This window comes from Protopterus annectens, chromosome 5.part0 (genome assembly GCF_019279795.1).
Source record: "Protopterus annectens isolate FY-2018-M chromosome 5.part0, PAN1.0, whole genome shotgun sequence".
NCBI lineage: Eukaryota > Metazoa > Chordata > Ceratodontiformes > Protopteridae > Protopterus > Protopterus annectens.
This window is the reverse complement of record NC_056735.1, coordinates 1687360232-1687384944: the sequence shown is the minus strand read 5'-3', so window position 1 is coordinate 1687384944 and position 24713 is coordinate 1687360232. Positions and strand designations below refer to the sequence as shown.

General features: G+C 41.1%; 1 protein-coding gene across 1 annotated transcript in view; it reads right to left on the bottom strand.

The window, feature by feature from the left end:
• Positions 1–214: 214 nt before the first annotated feature.
• Positions 215–24713, bottom strand: part of SPRYD7 (SPRY domain containing 7) — a 374970-nt gene continuing 350471 nt past the window's right edge. Inside the window, exons 5-6 of the mRNA XM_044072029.1 lie at positions 20328–20430; positions 215–1729 (exon numbers count right to left, since the gene is read on the bottom strand). Coding sequence (XP_043927964.1) covers positions 1632–1729; positions 20328–20430 — 201 coding nt within the window. The 3' untranslated portion in view covers positions 215–1631. The remainder of the gene's footprint in view (positions 1730–20327; positions 20431–24713) is intronic.

The window sequence follows — 24713 nt, the reverse complement described above, 5'->3', positions numbered from 1 at the left end:
TCTGTGAAAAAAAAAAAATCACTTGTACCGAATTTCCAAAATTTTTTTTAACCCTGAGCCACAGACGCTTCTGTTACTTTTTTGCATAGTATTCACACTGCAAAGTACAGAATCTTGCTTTGCTTGGCAAGGTAATAAATTGCATTCACAAGTATTGGTTTTATACTAGAAAACTAACTTCTTTATATTTATTTTATATGGGAAAACCAGCATGTACAAAGTTAAAATAACTTTAATTACTGTTAGAGCTAGAGCAGACCTCTACAAAGTTGCAAGTAAAAAGTGTATTCCTTAACATCGAGTAAAAATTCCTAATAAATTATACTGATACAGCATTAATAGTTATATAAAAATAATGTGCGTCAATTTCTTTACATTTTCAAATGCCCACATTAAGAGAAATATTCCAGAATACTATCCAATTTGGGCCAACTGTATGCATTACATAATATCCTTCAAAGAAGTGTATCAATGGAAAAAAATAAACATACAATTATTTTACCAGATACTCCAGGAAAAGCTATGGATGAATAAATATTTACCTAAAGTGACTATATAACCTGCATTATTTTTTGGTTATATTTACAAAAAAAAAGTTTCACTATGTTCTCCAATATTACACAAAGTCACATTTTGTTAAATCAAGATATTAACAGCATTACGGTCTTCATTAACATTATTAGAACAATGAACACAGCAAATACATACATTTAAAACAACTCTGCACCAACAAACAGTCTTTATAGGAATCATTCACTGTTTAAAACAAATACAGCAAACTGGAATTGCCAGGTATGTTACAGCTGACATTTAAAAGAAAGCTGTGGGTTAGTACCCCTGGCTACATTGCACTTTATCTTTACAATACATTTTTGCAGTGCAGGCAACACATATTTTGCCTTTCAACTGCTTGCAACAAAAATACTTCTCCCTTACCAAACACTGCTAAATTACATACAAAACAATAACTACTTTAATATATAAACAGATGGTCATAAAATTTAACTACTCCTTGATTTGTGCATTTATCATACAAACATCTTTATGTGTTTGCCCTACACATCTTTAAAAAATATAAAACATTTTAAAGGACCTTTAAACACTGGCCTACTGCATATACTAGCATTATGTGCAAGTATTTCTGATTTAGAGCCCTGTAAATGCACGTTTGGTTATAGACTCATCAGGTATGGTAACATGAACTTGTAAAAATACTTGATATCCATTTGATTTTCTCAAGTTTTTCAATGTACAAATCCAGTAATACCTCTTCTAGAGTCTACATAGAGACCCCTTACATTCAAAATGCTCAATAACCCATACCATTATCACATAATTTGCAGGGGGGGGGGGGTGTTGGAACAAATAAATTAATGTATGTTAAGAGGATGAAAAAAATCCATCAATTTGCATTTCCTAACAACTACACGTTTTACAACAAAAATAAGCCAGCAGAACATTTTGTATTAAACAACATTTTTTTTCCGGTGTTGTTAGCTATATAATCATGCTGGTAACATTTACAAGAAAATACCAGGTGCATCTTCCAAATCAAAGTAATGTGACGCTCATTCCAGAAAGCAGCAGATGGAGAATAAAAGTGGAAGCTTTAGTTCCTTAGGAAAGTAAGTTCAAAAGATCTGTTGTTCAAAGAGTATTTTCTCATATCCTTGTGGAGGGGTGTAGTAAAACTCACTGAACTGGCAATCCAAAATGGCACTGTCATCAACTACAATACAAAATGAGTATTGTTAAAATACTTGAACAATGGTCAAAACAATACAAAACAGCACGGGTTCTAGGTTTTCCTTAGGAATAAAATTAATTCACTTGTAAAAATTTTAATCTGGTGAATGAGATTAAGAGAACAGCTCTCCTTTTAAGTGGAAAGATGCAACATAACATGCATGCTGTGCCAGAATGTGCTACAAAGGCACTATACAGATACCATGCCCAGTAATCCATCACTTAGAATGACCACTAAGAGTGCCTTCATTACTCGGGGAAAAAAAACCCAAACAATTTATTTGGCAATGGCTTCTTGTAGAACCAAGAGGATGTTCTGTGCAAGCAGCATAATGAATAGTTATACTAACTGAAATGTCAATATAAGATTTATCCAACTTTCCTTCCTTCTAGTGTGTGATCCTAGAGGAAATTAACTTTAGTTTGGGGAGGTGGGAGGCAGTATCCTCCCTCCCCAAAACACCCACGGCAGACTCAAGATTCTTTGGGATACTGCTAGTCCATTTACAAAGGGAAATACATAAACGTACTACCCCAGGCCACTAAAAGTAATTAACACCAAGAAAAAAATAAAATAAATAAAAATTATACAGCTGCCACTCATTTCAAGCTGTGATCTGCAAATGAAAACTGTGACGACAACAGATAATAGGACATCAAAGCAGCTACTGGTCCTTCTGTTCTCTCTCTACCTTGGCTTAGAGAGCCTCATTAATGTAGGCTAGGGCAGGAAATACAACTTCCTTCACTCATGACAAATTTGAGGATGTGCTGGTTCCTTCTGAAATTAGTGAATGAGCCCCTGATGACTTCTGAAAATTCTGTCACTGTTAAGTTACCCCAAATAAATAAGCAAAACATAAAATTATACTGTCACAATTTGGAGCTACAATAAGCAAATGTTAAAATAAGAACAACCTGAGCAATACAAGCAGCTTTCCTTTTGGGACAGAGAGCAGAGAGCCCTTTTTGTATTTACTAACTTTAGGATTCAAAGGCAGGTAAATGCAATGAACAGCAGCTTGCCACAAATAACTGTAAAGTGTTTTTCAGAAATGGATGAGCATGAAGTTCTCAACTGCAGTACGAGGCAAAAACAACTAACGTGGATGAATGCACATTCACCGATGCACGTGTTATCACATTTCAGAAATACATGGTGGCACCCAAAACACATGCCAAAAATCCAGAATTGCAAAGGAAATCCATTGGGGTATATTACTTGCACTCACAGGCATGCAAGTCTTGTGCAATATACACAAGTAAGAAATTTAAGAGCCAAACTGATTTTAACAGAACAGATGTTGGCCATGTTAGCACTGATGGGGTTATGGCTGTAGTGCACAGGCATACACCTGATAGACAAATACATGACTAATTTGCACATCTGTCCTTTCCTAACACAGCCTCTGTGGATCTGTAGAGGGACACATGCTTTCACAAAAAGGAGATGGTAAACAAAGACATTCAATGTATTGTGCATGCTATCCATATATACCTTTCAACACCCACAGAACACCAAAGAGTTCATTCACTCATCACACACAGGACTGATGGGAGTTTTAGTCTCTTTTAGTCTAATGACCATGTACGGCTTGCCGATACCCATTCGCCGGCTTTACCTCCTTTCTCAATAATAGAGAGGCCTGTTGGTCCCAAGTTCAGAGTACTCAGTCATCCAAGTTTAGACTGAAAGGAAGATACGGATTGAATCACACTGCTTAACCTACAAAGCAAATTTCACTTAGAAAATGGCAAGTTGCACGTAGGAGCTGGGTGATGAAACTGTCCTCTCAGTCACATTCTACTGATTTGACGACGGTTCAGATATCTGATTGTGTAGTGAGCTCCAGTGTTTGAACACTCACCTCCGTAATTCAGTGACCATCGGATTAATAATGGTGCAGCGAGTGAGGCACAGATCACTCCCCAAAGGATTCTATAAGACAACATACAGGGACAGGGCTTCCAGTCTCTCCTGGTTAAGGCTCATAAGATCAGAGATCCTTCTGGTTAGGAACCTCTGGAGGTTGACAGTCAGGTACATCCCTAAGGGAGTGTCAAACTTTATAAAGGGTCTGATCAGTCCTGAATACTTGGGAATGACCACATTTTCGGATCTAGATGAAACACCTTTGGTCATTACTTGTGCCAAGTATAAAGATTTCCTGACTACCATTCCTGCATGATCAAAGGACATGGAATTATCAACCAAATTGCTCAGGTCCTTGCCTAACTTTTTGTTTAATAAGGAAATGTTAACTTATACAATATGTTATGAGTGCTACACTTAATTTTCAGTTTAAGCCAATTACTCACAGACTGGGTATTAACGAGGGCAAGCTCTTTCTGAAGGATACAGATATCGGAGGGGGGTTTTGACAATTACACAGAGTTTGCAGTCATCTTCAAATATGGTTAACCAGAAATCTTGGTTACCAGTTTTGAAATCAATGAAAAAAGATGCCAAACAGGAAAGGACCCACTACAGACTCCTCAGGGACTTCAAGGTTTTTCTTAGCACTATTTGAAGAAGCATCTGTCACACAAATTGAAGGGCAGAACTCTCAAACAATTGGCTATTCATCTTATCACAAAGTATCTCTATTTACGAGAGATAGCTTATTAAAAATTCTAGCATGAGGTATGGTACTGAATGCTTTGGCCAGAATGAAATAAGCTGTATAAACAGCATGACCCTCTTGGAGAAGTTCAGATTTAACAGGCATTATCACTCCTTGATGGACTGTTGTGGGTGAAGCCTAATGAGATTCTTCATATCATAATTAATGACATCAGTTATGATGTATTCCTTTGCTTTACAGCTCAGACTCGTGAGATTGGCAGATCTGTAACTTCCAGGTCCAGAGAAGAACCAACCCTTGAAAGGGCATCACTTTAGCAGTGTCAGAATTCGGGAAAATAGCCTGTAGCTATGCTTAGGTTAAACCATTTAAAGACATATGACAAGAGCATATTCAACACTGTATCACCCAGGTAGGTTTTCGTGACCCATGAAGAAGTGCCTTGGTCTTTGATAACATTATCAGAACAAGTCAAGTTCCTTAGTGATGTGCGGGGTGCAAGGGATTCTGGGGAGGAGTGGAATAGTGTTTGAATAAGGGTTTTGGGGATGAAGTTTGTGGTGAAAGTATGGTAATGTAAGTAAACTTACCATAAAAATTGATTTTCTGATAGACTACTGTTTCAGTATCCTAAGCAATATGGGTTTTATCACCTGCACCACACAGCCTGTCAGAGCTTTGGGTACCCTTCTTGTACTCCAACTGCTAGGAGCTCACACACAGCAGCTGAAGCACAAAAAGCTTCAGAACATAATTGGCCAAGGCGGGAGAGGCAAGAGCCCTGAAAACTTATGCTACAAAAAGTGAACTATTAACAATATACAAAAGGGAGAAAGAAATCCCATCTTAACACAGACAGAACACCAGAAAGAAAGGTGAGCCTGAGTGAGGGACAGCAACTGTGATCTATTAGAATATGTACTGTTATGGTAATTTTACTATACAACTGTGCTTAATTAAATACATACATCACCATGTCATCAGCCTAAATTATATGGGTAGATTACCACAACTTGCGGAGAAAGAAAGGGGGGGAGGCTAATAACAAAGACTCCAGAAGGCCCTGGAGAAGTAGAAACAGTCTGTTTGCATACTGGTTGCCACTGGTTGCCTTTGCTGCTTACATTCACAGAAAACAAACAGCTGGTCAGTTTTCCCAGGGCACTGAATTTTATCTAGGTTGTATCTGGACTGCCTGTGTATATTCAGAGTGTGAAGAATCCTCTCTCCCTTGTTCTTTGGATCAGAAAAGAAGGCTGACAGATGAACAGTCTGACTTAAGGTAAACTCAGAGATGAATTTAAGCATAAATATAGGATTTGTTCTGAAAGAAACCCTGTCCTTGGGAAAAATGAGACGGGAATGACTCACCATAGGATCTTGCAACTCATATAATCTCATATCAAATGCAAAGCAAAGAGAAAAAGTCTTTAATGTTAAGAACTTCAAATCAGTCAAATGAGCTGGTTTACGTAAGCTTTCCAAGCATAAAATTAAAATCATGGTGATGCCACCGGTTTCCTAGGTGGACGAGTATGTAAAGAACTGTTTAAAGGTAGACAGTAAACATAAAATGACAAATATAATCGACAGGCCACTGAATAATAACACACAAATAATCAAGAACCAGGGGCACAACTAATCAAGAACCAGAGGCAGCCAGGCCTGAAAAGGGTCCTGGTTCTTTGACTGGCATCAACTAGAAAATCCTTTACCACTTACACAAATGTGGATTTCCCAGTAGCATGTTTTCTAGTCTTTTTAGTACCTCTTGCACGTCCTCAGAAAATATGCTTAAAAGGTATCAATTCTATCAAACAAGCAGTAAGTTTCCAAACTACCCCCCCCCCCCCCGTCTTGTGCAAGTACATATGATCTGTGAGGAAGCTTGTGGTTATTGCACCGGCCAGATTTAAAAGAGGGGAACTACTGTTGCCTGGGCCAGAAAGGAGTCACCACCATTTTTGGAGAGTTCTTTTGAATATTTAGAAGAACCGTGGCAATCAGTGGAAAGGGTGGGAATACTCCCATCCTTGAGAATGAGAAAGCAAAGGCTTCTGCTCATGCACTGCTAAACCAAGCCTTTTATGGAAAGAAGTTAAATAACTGACAAGGCACATTACAAACCCATCATATAACTCCAGAGCAGATTTCAAAAATAACTCTAAGAGATCAACAAGAAATTATTCTCTTTTCTCCACACACACACACACACACACACACACACACACACACACACACACACACACACACACAGATAAACTCCCATCTGCACCCAGCATCACTGCCACATATGGTTTCAATGACGTATCCCAATTGTATCCACAGGTATCATACACAGCTACTTCCTATATCACATAACTATCAAGGAAACAAAACTTCTCAATTTAAACTCATCAGGGGCTAGGTTCGGTGAGCTTCATCCTCGGACTAGTGGCTGAAAAAATTGCCAAGCCACTTACCCATCTCTAACCACAGGGGCATTTTCCACTTACTTCTATGTAATTTGCTCCTTACCTTTTCTAAAGATCTCTCGCTTCCACTCTTACCTCTAACACCAGATACTTTGATTACAAATGGTTTAGATTTTGATTTCCATTTTTAGTACCTGCTTTTCTTGGCAGCTAATAGCTTTAAACTTAAAGACCGGCAATTCTCAGGGCTCAGAATTAGCTCTCCTTGTATCCTCCTATCAACAACCCTCCTATTGACCTTCCTTCATTGATTATTATTATGTACACAAATAACTTCCTTCTTACTTAAGCCAGTAAATCTCAGAACCTTCAGGCTCACCTTCAAACCATTTTCTAATAACTGTGTGTTCAATTCAAGGCCATCAAGTTTCTGTTAAACCATAGAAAAAAAAAAAAAAAAGTTACGTACTCACCATAACGAAAAGCAACAACTCAGATGGAACATTTGTCTTCAACCTGTGGGACACTGATCCGGGACGGATCAGACTCTGTCACATTTCTCCAGCATCGGATCCAAGCTCCTCCCCTATCCATAATGCTCCTCGTCTTCCTCCCTTAATATAGAGTTTGCTGCCCATCATAGCATCCTAACCTGACTCAATGCCTTACCCCTTGGCACAATAACCAAGATGGCATCATAAGAAATAGCCAGTTAAGCCAAAGAAAGGGCAGTGTCTTTTCCAGCCGGACCACCACACAGCCCACGTAAGGCAGGGGAAGGAGGGAGGGACAGTTGAAAACCAATGAAAAGCATCAACTAAGATGGAACGTTATGGTGATTACATGACTTCTATCTGAAGTTGTTTTCATTAGCTCTTCAACTTGTGGGACAGAGTCCCTATCTACTAAAAACCCTGGGAGGCCCTCATGGAAGGATATTCCATAACACAGCTGAGTCAAAGGATGCCCTGCTTCTGGAGAGAAGATCCAAAATCGAGAAACATTTCCATTTACTCGAATAAACTTTCCTCGTGGAAGACCTATGAGCTACTACTAAAATCTTAACTGGAAAAGACAACCCGGGAGTCCTAACTATCATGGGAACTGGAGCAGCCAAGTGGTGAGCTTCAGACCGGCCAGATCTGGATGTGGAATCCCTGAGGGATGAGAAATGAGATCTGGAACCAGATCAAACATGCAGGGAGGACAAACTACATGAGACCACAGAGAAGAGAACCATACTTGACTGAATGAGCTTTGGAATCAGGGGATATGGAAAACTGAAGGGATAAGCATGAACCAGAGCGTCTCTGGGGGACTCCCCCGGAGGGGAGGAAATCAGAGCAAAGAACTTAATGCACTTTGCATTGGAAAAAGAGAAGAAATCGCAGAAAGGCTGATCCCACTTTAGAAAGATCTGTTTTGCTACTGAAGAATTCAGAGACCACTCATAAGGCATCAGGATAGACCTACTGAGCCTGTCCGCTAGAATGCTGGACCTCCCCGGAATGTGCGTTGCCACCATAAAACAGTCGGTGGAGATCACCCATTCCCACAATCTCATGGCTTCGCAGCAAAGGAGACCAGACCAGATTCTCCCCTGTTTGTTGATGTGCCAGACTACTGACATATTGCCGGTCTGGATGGCAATCGTCCCTAGGGGAAGATGGGCATGAAGATCTTGCAATGCCAATAGGATAGCCATCATCTCCAGGACGTTTATATGCAACTGGGTCTCCAGGGAAGACCAAGTGCCTTGAACTGACATTCCCAAGCAATGCAGCCCCCACCAGTAGGGAGGCATCCATGCTCATCGTGGTCAGAGGGGAGGGAAGAATAAATGGGTGACTGCGAAGAAGGTCCAGGGACTGAATCCACCAGAGAAGAGGATCCCTGCAGCCCCGCAACAGACTAACAGGATGGGAAAACAGTAGATCTAGAAAAGACCACCGGACAGCTGAAGCACCCTCATGTGTAACCGACCTGTGGGTATGAGGGTGATCATGGCCACCATGGACTCTTAATGGCCTTAAGACAAATTCCACTGGGGGAGACTGAACTTGAACACAACACATTATGTTTGAAGGACTGAAGTCTGTCTGGAGTCAGGAAAACCTTGGTCTGAATGGTATCCAACAGAGCTCCAATGACATCCAGAACCTGAACTGGTTCTAACAGGGATTTGTTGAGATTTATGGTGATGCCCAACTGGTGGGCAGTCCAGATGAGGGAATCCCTGGCTTGTTAAGAGTCAATGCCTGGAGGGACCGGAAAGGAGCCAATCATCCAGGCAGGGGAAGACCTGGAAGCCCTGTAGCCACAGCCAAGCCGCTACCACCACCATCACTTTGGTGAACACCCTGGGGGCTGTGGTGAGACCAAAGGGTAGCTCTCTGAACTGGTAATGACTGGTCTCCAGCCGGAAGCGGAGGAACCTCCGAGAACGTCTGTCCATTTTGATGTGATAGTATATGTCTTGAAGGTCTATTGAGCACATCCAGTTCTCCTGCAGGAATGGCAGAATGGATTGGAGTGTGACAATCCAGAATTTAGTTTTGGCAATGGACAGGTTCAAGGTAGAGAAATCCAGAATTGGTTGCAGGTCCCCAGTCTTCTTTGGCACTTAAAAAGAACCTGGAATAAATGCCTAAGCCAGACTGGTCCGGGGGTGACGGCCTGGGTGACTAATTTTTCGAGCAGCTTGGAAATTTCCAGTGCCGCATCCTCCCTTTGTGCAGGTTGGACATCTGAGAGGTGTCTGAGGGGGAGAGGTGTTTGACAGAAGAGGACTAAGTATCCTCTGGATATGATTCGTAACACCCAAAGATATTTCTTATAGACTCACAGGCTGTAAGGTGAAGTGAGAGTTGACCCCCGACTGCCTCCAGAGACTAGCAGCTGGCCAACCCTTCAGGGCAGCTGTGTGGGCCTGTCTGGGAAAGGATCCCGAAACCCATAGTTCCTCGGACCCCCTCTGCCTCTGGGGGAAGAGGAGTCCTGAGCTTCCTGGGAATAACCTCACACTTGCAAAACCACATCTTTGCCCCTCACGGATTCCCGGAAAAGGTTTGCTGAGGAGTTGAGAAGTGGATTCCGATGACAGACAAGTTCTTTCAGTTCTTCTCGCTCTCTGGACTAAAGTGTCACATACAGTCTTACCAAACTGAGGGGAACCAACGTATGGGGCATTCATAAAAGATGCCTTGAAGGGCTCCCAAAAGTTACAAAGTCGGAGCCAGGCATGGTGCCCGATTGCAATGCCTGCTCCGGCCTCTCTAGTGGTACCTTCAGTGGTGTGTGATAGGAGCTGCATAGAGGTATTTGAGATGGAGGCGCGAGTACACATCCAGAAGGAAAAAGTCTTTTCCACCGCAGACATGGATCCAGGGGCAGATCCAGCGACCTCCTTAACCAGGTCATGCTGGAGTCTTATGACCGTGTGCCATGTAGTTCAGCGTGCGTACAGAGAACGTTGAAGTGTAAACCAGCTTCCCAAAATGGTTCATGGTCCTAGACTTTCTGTCTAGAAGGCTGGATCGTGGAGCTCTCCTGTGCTAGCTGCTTCTTAGTGGCTGCCGCCACCACCATGGCATTGACAGGGGATCCCTTGAACCAATGAGATTTATCAGAAGGTGCACTGAGGACCTTGTTAGGGTGTTTGGGGACAGGCTCCACCATGTCTGGGCTCCTTCCATGCCCGATATGTAATAAGATCCACCAGGGGATCTGCAGGAAGGGACACCCTGGATATAGAGGGTCCTGCGCCAAACACCTCCAGGAACACAGACTCATCAGGTCTGGGTTTTTGGGCACACCACCCACCACACTGACGAAGGGTCTCCATGAGGTCTCCAAATGAGACATCCTCTGGGGGTGATCGGGGGGAATCTTCCTCTTCCTCCAAGTCTGCGTCCTCTGTGAGACATTCTAGGCAGGAGTCTAAGCATCTCCTTTTCATACACGTCTCCGAGGAACCTCCTCAGGGGAGGGGGTCTCTGCGGAGGACTCAAACATCCAGCTGTTCCCATGAGGAAACTCCCTGGGCCAGAGAGGCGGCAGGCTGTCCCTGAAAGACCAGGACAGCGGTATCCGGACCAGATATAGAGGGAGCCAGGACAGACTCAGAGGATGAAAGCGTCAAGGGGCTCTATGGAACAGAGAAGACCCTCTTCACCCTGTCGAATGCAGAAAGAGAACACACCTTTGGGGCTGGGACTGTGACTCAGTGGGGAAGCCAGAACTTAACCTCCAGGCGCCAAGACTCCGAACAGGACACCACCACCACGTTGGATTGGGCACAGAGGTCACGGCTCAGAGCTGGTTGGCTCCAAGCTCGGAACCAACCTGCTCAGGGCAATGGGTGGCATCGAGGTACAGGTACCCTTGGCACAGACCCCTCAATGCCAAGGGTCCTAGGACCCAAATACTCCAAAAAACAGGGGGGGGGGCAGATCAGAGAAGGAGTGATCGGGATAAAGGCAGACTGTATGACCCCAGCACCACGTGGGGAGGGGGCAGGCAAGACTCCCATCTGAATCTGCATGTGGATACATTTCTGCATCATCCTGTCCACCTCTGCTTCAGGGAGGCTGCTGTTTATAATTACTTTAAAAAGTAGTGGCCCTAGGACTGATCCTTGAGGGAAACCTACTGTTACCAGGAGGATGGTGGTGGTCTGTCATTTTACAGCCTGTGATCTTGTCTGAGATGCAACTCTCAGACCAGGAGATTTAAGACTTTTGTAGCCCTAGGGAGAATAATCTTTTTACTAACTTTGTTTGGAAGTCTGTCAAATTACTTTGATTTCACCGTATATTTAGAGACCAAGTTGCCTAGTTTCTGTCATAATTTATAGTAGGCGAGGAATGCAGGATTTTTTCCCCTACACTGAAGTAAAACTGGAGGTCAGTTAGCAAAATAGAATTACATGGCTACAGACGGTAAAAATTGTGACCATGGAGAAACATGGAAAACAGTAATCGAGTAAGGATTTACACAATCAAAAAGCTGCAGATATAACATTTAATACTGCTTTTCTTTCATGTGTATGAATAAAATGCAAGTGAAGCAATACAGAAAGTTAAGTACAGTAATTAGAATGTTAATAGCAGGAAGAAATTAAATGAAAATTATGTTAGCAGCAATTCTCTACTTACCACACTGTGAATATGTATGTATGCATACATTTGGTGATGCAAACAATACAGAAGCTTTTATAAATATTTTCGATAAGAAAAATGTAAACAATGAACACAGAATACATAAAACTCTTATTTCAGCCCCTCTGTTTTAACCACGGGATCTTTACAAACTACTTAAGCAACTACTAACTCAGGCAAATGGGTTCTTGGTTTAATACATAATTCAAAGTATGACGCCCTCAATAGTGCAGAATGAATCCAAACATCTGCTGTGTAGTTACAGGACCACCAGTTTCTGTTCGTAGGATAAACATCTCTGAACATGCAACTCGCCAAGTCAAGGAGTGCTATGGAAATGTAGCGTTAAAAGTTTGTTTAGCTAGTATTTAAGTTAGAAAGGCAAATCATACTTGGTCTGGCAAAAGGGTTCAAACAATAAGAAAATTGCCATTTTTCTTTTTACCTACCAAAGCAGCAGAAATTGGAGGAAATGCACACAAAGGGTCCTGCTCCCAACTGATGGAGAAGGGGAGGAGACAGCAGTCATCTTTGCCTTACAGTGAAGAACAATGGAGGCTAATGACTACGATAAGCTGCATATTGATCCAAACATGGGCACCCCTATCTTTTCACTATGTCAAAAAAAATAGCGACTGTTTAGCTTCCACGTGCCAGAGACTGAGAATTATATGCTTAGTATCTTCTAGAGTGCTTTGCTGAGTTGGAATATAAATTGGCCAAAGAGTCAAGTTCATCTTGAGTCCTTGTTCCTAGATTATTAGTGCTAGTCTGCAGAGAAGTAAGAGTGGGCGCCCTTTGCTTGCTTATATAAAGTATCACAATTAAAGGCAATCTGGAGAGCTATGAATGCTGATCGGATGAAGTCTTTTCAGGGTGATTTTTTTCCCCTTTCGAGTCTGCAGACCTTGCAATTCTAGCTCTCCAAAATTTCCCAACAGCTATGCTAAGATGGAGGACATCCAAGACATGGCAGACAGTGAACATGCCCAGAAACCAGTGATGTTTTATAAAAGCTCTCCAAACTGGGGAAACTTCTGGGGACCCCCCCCCCTCACATGTAGTCCCAGACTGGAGTCAGGACTGAAAGAAATAAACGGCCAATAAGGTTATCCACTCGGGTGACTTAGCTAGCACTGGTCGAGATACTTCACAGCTTTCTCCAAGTAATACTGGAGATCTCTTCTCATCTGGGATTGGCTAGCCCTGGAAGACAAAAACAAGTGAGGCAGTGGGCATAAAATGACCCTCCACAATGGTTGCACCTTGCTTTCTCTGCAGAAGGTTAATAAATTTGGTCCTGAGCAGGCTACATGGACAGCACTTCCTGCAACAAGTGAGGATCCAGGAGCTTTCTCCTCAACTCTTCCACTTTTTCTCCTCTGAGTACAGCTGCAATTAGAAAAGGAAATCTTCCTCAACTAGAGTATGAGCTTGCAATTACTGCAACAGATGCAAAGAAGACTAAATAATCTACAAGCCACATTTAATTATATTTTTATAACCCTAACCCTCTCACCCCAAAGAGATAACTGCTCCATATTGACAAAAGCCAAATGGCTTCCAGTCAACCAAAGAACTACAGTTCAGGCTTACTGTTTATTTAAACTACCCAAACCACACTTCTCTTCTTTGCCTGCAGACTCACAGATCTACTCTTACAACCTTAAATCTCTTCCTTCTACCCCAACTTATAAACTCTATTTAACAAATGTCATTCAGCTGAACCTACTTGCTCTGGAGTAACACCTGAAGTACAGTACTTCCATCTCAAAGTCCACATCATATTTATGTTCACAGGCAAGTACCAGGCTAGCTGCCCTTGCAGGCCATTTTAAGGCTTGCCAATTTCCTTGTTTGTGGTTGAAATAACCTATCCCATTTGCTTACAGACTGCCCTTACCCATCCCACTGTTGATAACTATATATTAGCCCTAATGAGAATAACTGGGATCAGGCCATAGATAATTTCAAGGGACCAATGCATGGGCTAAAGCATTTAGGAGTCGCCTCTGTCCTTTAGTAATGCAGGGGACAGTCATGGGGTAAATCTTCCATTTCCTACCCATAGATCTAGGTTGTGAGTGGCTACTGACAGGGATGAACTTTGTTTTATGTAGATGAGGAGTCTGTTCCGCAGCAACAGTATCCTCTGCACGATATATCTGTCCCGCCAAACCATTCAGTAGATGCTGTAGAAGTTTATATCCCTAAATCTAGTATTTCTAATGCCATATGACTCACTGATGTGCAGTAAATCCATCAGTAACGAGTCGGATGATACACTGTATGCCAGACACAGGTCACCTCTTAGCAGTCCATGGGATACAGAGTACAATGACAGGGCTTCAAGTTGGTCCATTTAGGACATGCTGCTTAGGCCTTGTATCCATTTAGTAAGGTATCTCTGTGGGCGTTCCAGTTGTTGCAGGTGTCTGGACAGATGCATGTCAAAGGGGACATTATATTCAATGACTGGCCTAATAAGGGCTGAGTAAAGGGGGACAATGACATCCCTAGAGCTAGACACAGTCCCTTTGTCTATAAGCTATACAATAGAGAGGGACTTTCTTATAGCAAAAGACAAACACTGGTCAAAAGTTGGGTCATGCACACAAGTTCCCAAACCTCAAACAACTGGGTGAACACTTAGGGATGTATTGTCAATGTGGTAGTTTCCTGGCATAGAAGACTTCTCAAAGAATATAATGCATTTCTTGGCATTTAGTTTCAGTCCATGACTTTGGCATCAGTTATTTACTGCGGACAAACCTTCCTGCAGGATGGCAAAGTCATTTGGGGATTCAATGACTGCTCCTGGCTTGCAGACATCTCCAAACCTAAGTCAGCCAGAGCCCTTAGTTATCTGCTTTTTATTCAGAAAAGTAGATGCCAAACGAGAGGTCCCAGCACAGAATCCTGAGGGGCTCCATTAGTGACTGGTCACTGTGGAGGTAATTTCTCCAATTTTGATTACCTGTGGCCTATCTGTGAGGGATGTGGCAGTCCAGCAGGGTGACACGGGTTTAATTCTTGGTTTAACCCATCAACTATGCCCAAAAGAGGAACTGTGTCAAAAGCTTTGGCCAATTTGAGGTATGTGGTGTGTACCATTTTATCATCCACTGCTTTGGTGACCTTTCAAAAATAAATAAATAAATAAATAAAAGTCCACCAGGTTAAGTAAACACGACCTGCCCTTTAATACAAACTGAGATGGGTCCAGTGTTTGGAGGTTTCCTATGTCCTGAATGATTAATTCCATGACAAGTCTTTCCATGGCTTTGCATTTAAGGCTGGTCAGACTTGCGGGTCTGTAATTACCTGAGTTATTGCAGGGGAAATACTGCAGCCGTTCTGCATTTGCTTTGTTCAAAACCTATATGGAGAATGAGATTATTAGGGGTGTATAGCTAAATTGTGCTTTAAGCTATCAGGACTCGTTGATGCAGTGTTTTTAGAAGAGAGCACTTTTATGACTTGGTTTTCTGTGTTAGCTGGAGGTGATACAGTTTCAGATGCATCTTGAGGCACAGACGAAGGGGAGAGAGGGGTAAAGTTGCAGCTAAATCCATCAGCCAGCAAGTTCACTGTATCTTCAAACTTTGAAGTTTCATCCAAAATTTAAAAAACTTTCCTATTTAATGATTTACAATTCAAAGGCTTTGAAAATACAGAGATCACCTAAACATAACTACATATAACCATCCACTGCTCTTTACCAAACATGTTACACCCACAAATAAAAATAATCATTCCCTCATGTTATTTCTTCCTTCCCACACCACTCGCCTTTTCTTCTGTACCTCCTTTAATCCTTCCTCCTATTATGTCACTGTTCCCTCCAATTCCCAAATGTATACACTGTAAAACAGCAAGGCTTTTTAGATCAAAGTGATATTAAGATCAATGTGATAGAATATTCTGTAAATGACATGCAGTGTACTTTGTAAAAACTAACAACTGCTTACTAATTCATTTGTATGGTTGTATGCTTTTTACTTTTGTGTTGCTGCTTTTCATCTTTATATTAGTTTGGTAACTCCATGGTGAACCAAAATGGATTGGTGTTCTACACAAGTCAACAAATAAAGGAGGACAATCCCAGCCATGCCATCCTCTACAGGCACAAAAACATAAGCTGTGGGATACACAGCAGCCTAATGCAAAGGCTGCAGACAAGGTAAATAAAAGACCCAATGAACCCAGTCTCCAGAAAGCACAGACTTCCTAACCAGGCAGGACAACAACTGGGACAGGATAAAAACAGCAGAAGAGTTGCCTCTTACTACACCTGCCTAAAACGTTGTATTCTAGTCAACTGGGAAAGTACTGTGGTCTCTTGAATCTGAGTTGGACAGAAAAGGCCACATAGGAGTCAGCACACTAAGATGCTTAGGTAACAGCTAAACCCATTCAAGTTGGCCATGTAGAAGACATCCACCTTCTTGGGGTAGAACAGGCACAGCCAGGATGTACCCAACAGGATGAATGGATAACATCCTTAAAAACGGTCTTCATTAATGGAACGACTTTGTGCTCATTAGGGATTTTTCTTCAGAAATACCGCAAGACATTTTTGGAGGGGGATGTATAAAGTGACTGAGGTTCATCTAAACTGTCCCTCGGACTCCAAAAATGATGTTGCTGCATCTTGCTGGTCTACAAATACGAGTCTCTTGCTTAAAGTATGAGAGATGCAAGGTTCAAATCCCAGACAAGACTAGCTTTTATGAAATATCCAAATGGCAGACTGGTTTAAGTCTCCATACTCAAAGGAAAATTTATGTAACACTAGCATAGCTGCCTTCCAAGAACATGACATGGGTTCAATTTCTGCCCAGTGTAACAGGCTATTTTAGTTAGGCACTCAAAATGTTCTGTAACAAAAAGAGACAAAAGAACACTTATTCAAGAAATGAAGTGCAATAGTGAATGTTTCTACTGCTGGTAGAATGAATGCGGTCAATGGACCTAGAAGCAATAGTGTATTTTTTTCCCATTTTCATGGATTTTTCCTGTCTCCACATGGCGTTGGAGGTTTAAGTTACACTTCTAACAAGCTGCAGTTCTGCCTGGTGGTCTTGGTGGAAAGGATTCATTGCACTCACTGTCGTGGCCTGGGCTCAATTCTTGGTCAGGAAAGCTTTAATGCTTCTGTCTGGCAACTGGTGCACAGGGTTAAGGCTACAAGATTAAGATCCTAATCAGAGGTTTCCTATCATCCAAAGTAGGATTCCTTTAGCCTCAATCAGCCTAAATTATTCTGAGCATGTTATTTACATAGTAATATTATAGCAATAACCCACGCCTGGGTGTGGGTAATGCTAAATTTACCCACGGTTGGCGTGGTTTGGTCCCGAGGGCGAAGCCCGAGGGACCAAACAAAGCCAACCGTGGGTAATTAGCATTACCCACACCCAGGCGGTTATTGCTATTATATGACATTATTTAAGAAAAGAAACTGTTACTTTTCTTAAATAATGGCATAGTATAATGCCTGTTTACTGCCCTTCCGCAGATGTCTGGCATCGCGGCAGTTCTGATGTACTGCGCCTGCGCAGTACATCAGAGTTGTGAGCAAACGGAGAAAGGAAGATCTCCGTTGCTTTTTTTAGTGTCTCGCTATGTTAAATGAGTTTAACATAGCGAGACAGTTTTAAAATAAGCAACGGACATCTCCATTGCTTATTTTAAAACGGTCTCGCTATGTTAAACTCATTTAACATAGCGAGACACTAAAAAAAGCAACGGAGATCTTGCTTTCTCCGTTGCTTTTTTTTTTAAACACTGCCTCGCTATGTTAAATGGGTTTAACATAGCGAGACAGCTTTAAAATAAGCAACAGAGATCTCCGTTGCTTATTTTAAAGCTGTCTCGCTATGTTAAACCCATTTAACATAGCGAGACAGTGTTTAAAAAAAACGAGTTATACTAATGGAAAAAAGTCCGGGCGACCGGACCTTTTTCCATTAGTATAACTCGATTTACAACGGGCACGCTGGCCAATCAGCGTGCACGTTTTGGGGGGATCATGTTATAATTGGGAGTAATTGAAAGGGGTAAGCTCCTCAGTGGTATTCTGGAAAACATGTCTAATAGCTATCCATGAGCTTCTGAGTGCAAGGGACTCTTACATGCTTATTACTTTGGAAGGTAAAGCTTACATTTGGTATCACATGAAGGTGATCATGGAAGGGAAGGTGTCTGGTATGAGTGGAAAAAAAGCGCACAAGCCAAAGGCGGTTTTTGCTTGTTAAAAGGCAAAGCTTCAGACAATAACCCCCCCCCCCCATGTGTGATCCTATACCTCCAACTCAAGCCCTGCTAGTCATAATACACTTGTTAATATCTAGTTTCTGTGATGTGATCTTGGAGGTCCAGATGAGGTCAGAAGGGGAGTCCATGATCTGAGTTCTAAGTACTGCAAATCTTCATTCTGTGACTCAAAGGACTGCTTCCAGGGATCAGTCTAATCAGCCTCAGATTCCAAATGATCAACAACAATACTGGCTATGAAAAAAATTCACCCTACAGAGAAAAGGGGACAAAGGCCTGAACCTCCTTGTCCTCTGCCACAGTATAGAAATTTGCAGACTAGTCCTCAAACCATGCATGAAACCTGTACTTGTACAGCCTGGTGATCAGGATAAACACCACACTTACCTTTTGGAGGTTACATCTTGTTCTTTGAGAATTTATCTTTGCGGTAAAGCTTTGAGTTGTGCCTGAAGCTGCAAGGAGATCATCCTTGCAAGTCCCAATATGAGCTACTCTCAAAAGCTACCATGTGAGCTTCAGGGTGGTATAACACACAGTTCTGAAGCACAGCATTACAGCCTAAACGGGCTACAAAGAGGAGTCCTAAGGAACATGAACTGCAGATCTGGGATTCTGTAGCTCAAGGGACTGCTTCCAAGGAGTAGGCTCATTAACTGGAACTAGAGACCAACCAACCACAACACTAGGTGTGGAGGAATGCCAGCCTGGACCCCTTTGAAGGTAAGATACATCTGCCTCCTGCAGCCTCCTTAACCACATTAAGGAAGAAAGAGGTGCAGGCTCTAACCCTCACTAGCAGAGAATTTGGTATTCACCTGTAGGGAATGATGACCAAGATAAATGCTACACTTTACTTTTAGAGATCACAACCTACTCTGAATACTTGTCCTAGTGGTGATGCTTTGACTAGAGTCCAAAGCTGGAAAGGAGGATCCTCTTTCATGTCCTAGTATGAGGCACTCTCAAAAATCACCACAGTTTTGGATGCAAAGCAAGTCAATAGCTTCTCATATCGTGTACTTGATGGCAGAAGCGGTTTTCCCCAAGGATAATAAAAGCAGTGCTAGAATGAGTCATCTTGCGAAACATCCAATCATTTAGTTTATTTTTCAGGCATGAAAATGAGGACTGTATCAATGACCATACCACAACGATCCAAACCACTTGATAAGCAAAAGGAGCTGGTGGGTCTGAGGGATACATTAGCTTCTGCAGCCAGTGTGCCTTATTGCTGCTTGCACTGCTATTGGTATGTAGCCTTCTTTGAACATAGAGCCTTTTTTACAGAAAGGTGACTGGTTAAGAAGGTGAATACAATAAAAAAAAGATTGTCCATGTTAAATTACACAGATTGCACACAAAGCTAAAATCCACACAATATCTGCTGTTATAAAAGTTTCTGGATTACCTGCAACTAGCAGCTATGTTCACTGTTTTAAGTATCTACATCTGCTCTACCTTGTTACAAATACTCAAGCTCAGAAGCCATCAATGCATCACATCACAGCTGGATGACCAGCAAACTGCTGTACAACCTGAAGGAATTGTTTATGCAACAAGTTAAGACCTATCAAGTCCCAACTTCATGGAAAAGGAAATACCCCAAAAATCATTTTGTTCTTTTGAAAATATGCAATTTCAGAGTTGGAAAATGAATAGTAGAGTGTGGAAGTGCAGCTACCCACAAGGAGGAAGTCCTTGCAAAAAGGATTTATTCTGCAATGGTTTCAGTAAATAAATATTATTGTACACAGACCGCTACAGCAACATTATTTTATACAATACATAACACCTGCGACTGGTTACCTTTTCATCCATTTTACTGCAACTAAGGCAAAGTTACAGGTGTTCTGCATATGAATAATCTAATACATATCATCTATGGTAAAAATAAGTTGGTACATTCAAATTTAGTTTAAGTGTTTATATGGTTACTGGATTTTCACATCACTAACCAGAAAACAGTTTAACATTAAACGTAGGAATTATGTATTCACCCTGCAGGAAAATAAAACTTGGCAACAATTGGTGTAAGCAAGTCTGACTCGCACTTAGAGTCAGTGAATTTAACACAAAGAAAATGGTTAAGAGCTTGCATGAAAAAATCCAAAACTGCAGTTTCTTAAGAAGCTTTTACTTACCATAGACAACAGGATAAACAGTACCCCGAATTCCTGATGCTGGACAGTGCATATCCTTTCCATTTAAGTACAAATTCATCTCTATGTGGTCATAGCTAATTCCCTGTATTAAAAAAAAATAAAAAACACATCCCAAGTGTTTTTAAATCTCTGCAGCCCAACAGCTACATTAATTTCCAATAAAAATGAGTTCATAAACAAACAGGTGGATGAAATACTGTAGTCCTCTCAAGCTCTTAATCTGCATTCTAATTAAACAAGATATTTCATAGGATTTCATACTTATGCAATTGTACCATAAAATCTAGAGCTCATTTTAACAAAATAGTACAAGTCACAAATCACACTGTCATACTTGGCAATTTACAGGTCAAACAGACCACGCCTCCCACCATAAATCACTTTTCACCACACATTTTCTTTCAGTGGAGTTGAACTGCTTCTATCTTTGCCAACAAAGTTTTGTACAAGTCTCTTAATGTGCACTCCCCTCCCTCACTTAATACATGCATCCTTCACAATACAAATACAATGTTTTTCTTAAAGTTCTGTCTCCCAATCCCATACCACCCACCTACTAGGATTCTGAAAAAGTTCTAGAATTTTAACTTTCAGATTTAGCCATGCTACTTCTACATTTACTGTTCTTTGTAATTAAATAACATGTTTAAATGTACATGCATCGTAATTAACACCACTGCAAAGATTTATGGGTTTGATTTCTGAAGATAGTACAGCTGTAGAAGTAAACCTACCATAACAGCAGATGTTCAAATGATCACTGCTGCAGTAGCCTTAGCTATAAATAGGTTATATCCTGCCAAGGATATAATGGCTGGTCAGATCCCAAAGCTTCAGGGAACCTTCAACGTGCCCAAACTGTCAGGCAAGTCTGGGTGCCATGCCCTTCAGAGCTTTACTGCCACTAAAGACTACACTTCTGTGGCTTTCTAGGTTCAATTGTCGGCCTATGCTGTTCCTTTGCCGAGCAGACAAGTTCTCTTTGGAGAATAAGTCCAAAACACAAGACTATGGTCACGGCTCGTATAAATGGAACACTGGACAGGACGAGAATTATGAAAGTATAACACAAACGTCCAGTGGGCCAACCAAAGGCAAAGAAGGCTCACACATCTAAAAAACAAAAATAATAAAAAACAGCTTTAAAAGGTAAGCGCTTCTGCGGTGATAACACACCACTTCAGACCAATACCACTATATCAATACATTCATATACATTAGTAGAAACAAATCAACCACAGCAACAATCACATCCATCTTCCAATTACATTCCTTAACCCTTTCTCATCTATCAACACCAAACAGGGACTCAAGTATATGCTTAAGTATATACATTCTACTTTTCAGAAGTATGTGATCATTACAAATTGTTGAATATTATAATACATTCACAATTCTATGTTTTAGGAGCAATTATACAATACAGACTCTAATACAACATAATATAGAATATTGACATAAGTTCACTTAAAAAGATTCCTGGTCTTTCAGATGGGCTTAATGGGTATCCTATCATTCAACCCCCTTCCCCTGTCAGCTTGCAACCAAATAATCCACCTAGTCTCCGAAGTTTCTGTACGACTGACTAGATCGCTGCCTCTCTCACTCTGACACTGCCTCCAGAATCAAAAATCTAAAAGTGTCATATCAGTGTTAGACATGTTTGGCTAAAGCATTATTGAGGTCTTTATTCCTAATTCCTAGTAGGTGTTCTCTGATCCTGAACTGAAACTTCCTGTTAGTCTTTCTGACATGGAAGGACATGCAGGAATTACAAATTGCCAGGTAAACAACATTTGCACTGCTGCAATTTGAAACAACATTGAACCTGAATTCTGAGCGCCAATCAGGATATATAAAGTTGTTACTTGTATCTACGGACTTGCACAGATTACAAGGAAACGTCCCTTTTATTCCTACTTTGGGACATCTGTTTGTGCCATCATTAGAATGACAACATTCTTAATGACTTTTTACTCTTAAAGAACTGGGTTTCTCTCCAATTACTTCACTTATATCTATATCTTGAGTTAAGAGAGGCCAATATTTCTTGACCACTTCTGTTACTACGCTTACATCACTAGACTATTGTGTGGGTACTCTCTCCACTTTCTTATCATTTACCCTATGTGCCTTCTGGGCTCTACCTTGATTGGATGAGAAATATGGCTTCCCTATGTCCTTCCTCATAATGGTAGTGTTATCCAGGATGTCTTGTGTGGTACTATCTGTATAACCCCTCTATACAAATCTAATTTGCGCTGCGGTAGCGTTGTCGCCTCACAGTAAGACACTGTCCGGTTTGATTCTCAGCTAAAGCGTCTTCTGCGTGGAGATGTGCGTGAAAGGGCGCACCTTTGTTGAAGGTTGTGTGTCAGGGCTGGTAACTCGACACGTAAAAATCAACTACCAATCATTAGCGGACCGCAGTTCCGCTGTGGAGACCCCTAACTGGGAAAAGCCGAAAGACACAAACAAACAAACATCTCATTCTGAAACATCTCTTCATTTGCTGTCAATCTGGAAGTTAATAAGGCTTGACCTTTGACCACATTCCTAAAGATATATGCAACAAATTTCTGTGACGTTCCTTACGTTATATGCTGGTATGAAAACTCCCTTCCATGTCTTTACATCCTTGCATGTCCAAACAATTGACATCAACTAAGGAACTATGCTATCAAATTTCAAAAAATTTGTGCTAGTGTACATCTCCTGACAGAATATCTCTCACCTCAGAGATGTTTCCATTCCATAACAGGAACAGGTCGTCCACAAACAGTCTATAAAAAAGACGACCTGTTGCCATTTATCTGCTACTAGAATCTGTCTTCCCAGGTGGCCACGACTAAGTTGGCATAACTGTTCGCACTCTACGTGCCCATGGCTACACCCGCCCACTGTAAATACAACTGATGGTTAAAAAGCATAACATTGTTTTTTAAAACGAATTCCTTTAGCAGGCATATCAAATCAATTCTAGTTTGATCACAAGTTCCTTCTTTCTCAGATAATCTCTAAGCATTTCTTCTCCCAACTCATTAGGTATGGAGATAAAGAGTGCAGATGTAATGTGACGAAAATTAGTAATTTCTTATAAATGCCTGCATTATACAAAAAATTATAAAGATCCTGTAAAAAATGTTCTTAGAGTCCCTTAGTATATATACATTCTTATTAATTATTGGTCTGGGGGACTCTTCTATATAAATGGAAAGTGGTTCAGTTACCCAGTTCTGACCTGACACTATAGGTCTCAATGGAAGTTTACTTGGATGCTTGTAGATTTTTGGTATACCATGAATCAAGGGTACCAGGGGTTTTGGCACACTAAAATAATTGTACAACTCCTTATTTATCACATTATTCAGAATACAATCCTATTACTCATCTTCCATTTTCAGAATCAATGCCTTCATGTCTGATTCACTAATTACTTTGTAGGTTATCTTTCAGCATACCTGACATGGTTTTCACAAGAGTCACTCGTACATGCCAAACAGAATTGGAAGCAAGCAGAGACAAAGAAACTTGGAATATTTCCTCAAGGACGTGAACTAATGAAGTCAATCTGAATAAAGGACATTCCTTTATACCCTCTCAAAGAGCAGAGGTAACAAAGACGATTTTAAATTTAAAAATCGTTAATAGAAATGTGTTGTTAAAACTTTTATTTAAGGATGAAGCTAGGAGTGAAGTTAATGGATTTAAAAAACCTATCATGTTTATGCCACAGGGACATCCTACAGTTGACAGGTTTACTAACCTATGTGAAAATGAAATATTGGAGAAAACGGGCATTAATCGTGACAGTAATAGAAATGCTGACTTTAGAAACATGTCTCAAGCAGAATATAAATCATTGAAAGTACTACAATTAGATAAAAGTATTACCATTAAACCTGCTGATAAAGGGGGTCCTATCATCATTATGGACAGTTCATACTATGATGAGACCATGTCATTACTAATTTTGGTCACCTCAGATGTACACTCCTTATTTACCTCCACACCTAATGAATTGGGAGTAGAAATGCTTAGAGATCATCTGATGAAAGAAGGAACTTACGATCAAACTAGAATTGATTTGATATGCCTGCTACTGGAATTAGTTTTAAATGACAAGGTTATGCTTTTTAACCATAAGTTGTATTTACAGTGGGAGGGTGTAGCCATGGGCACGTCAACTGCAAACAGTTATGCCAACTTAAGTTATGGCCATCTGGGAAGATAAACAGATTCTAGTAGCAGATAAATGGCAACAGGTAGTCTTTTACAGACTGTTTGTGGAGGACCTGTTCCTGTTATAGAATGGACAACATCTCTGACTTAAGATATTCTTTCAGGAGATCAACACTAGCACAA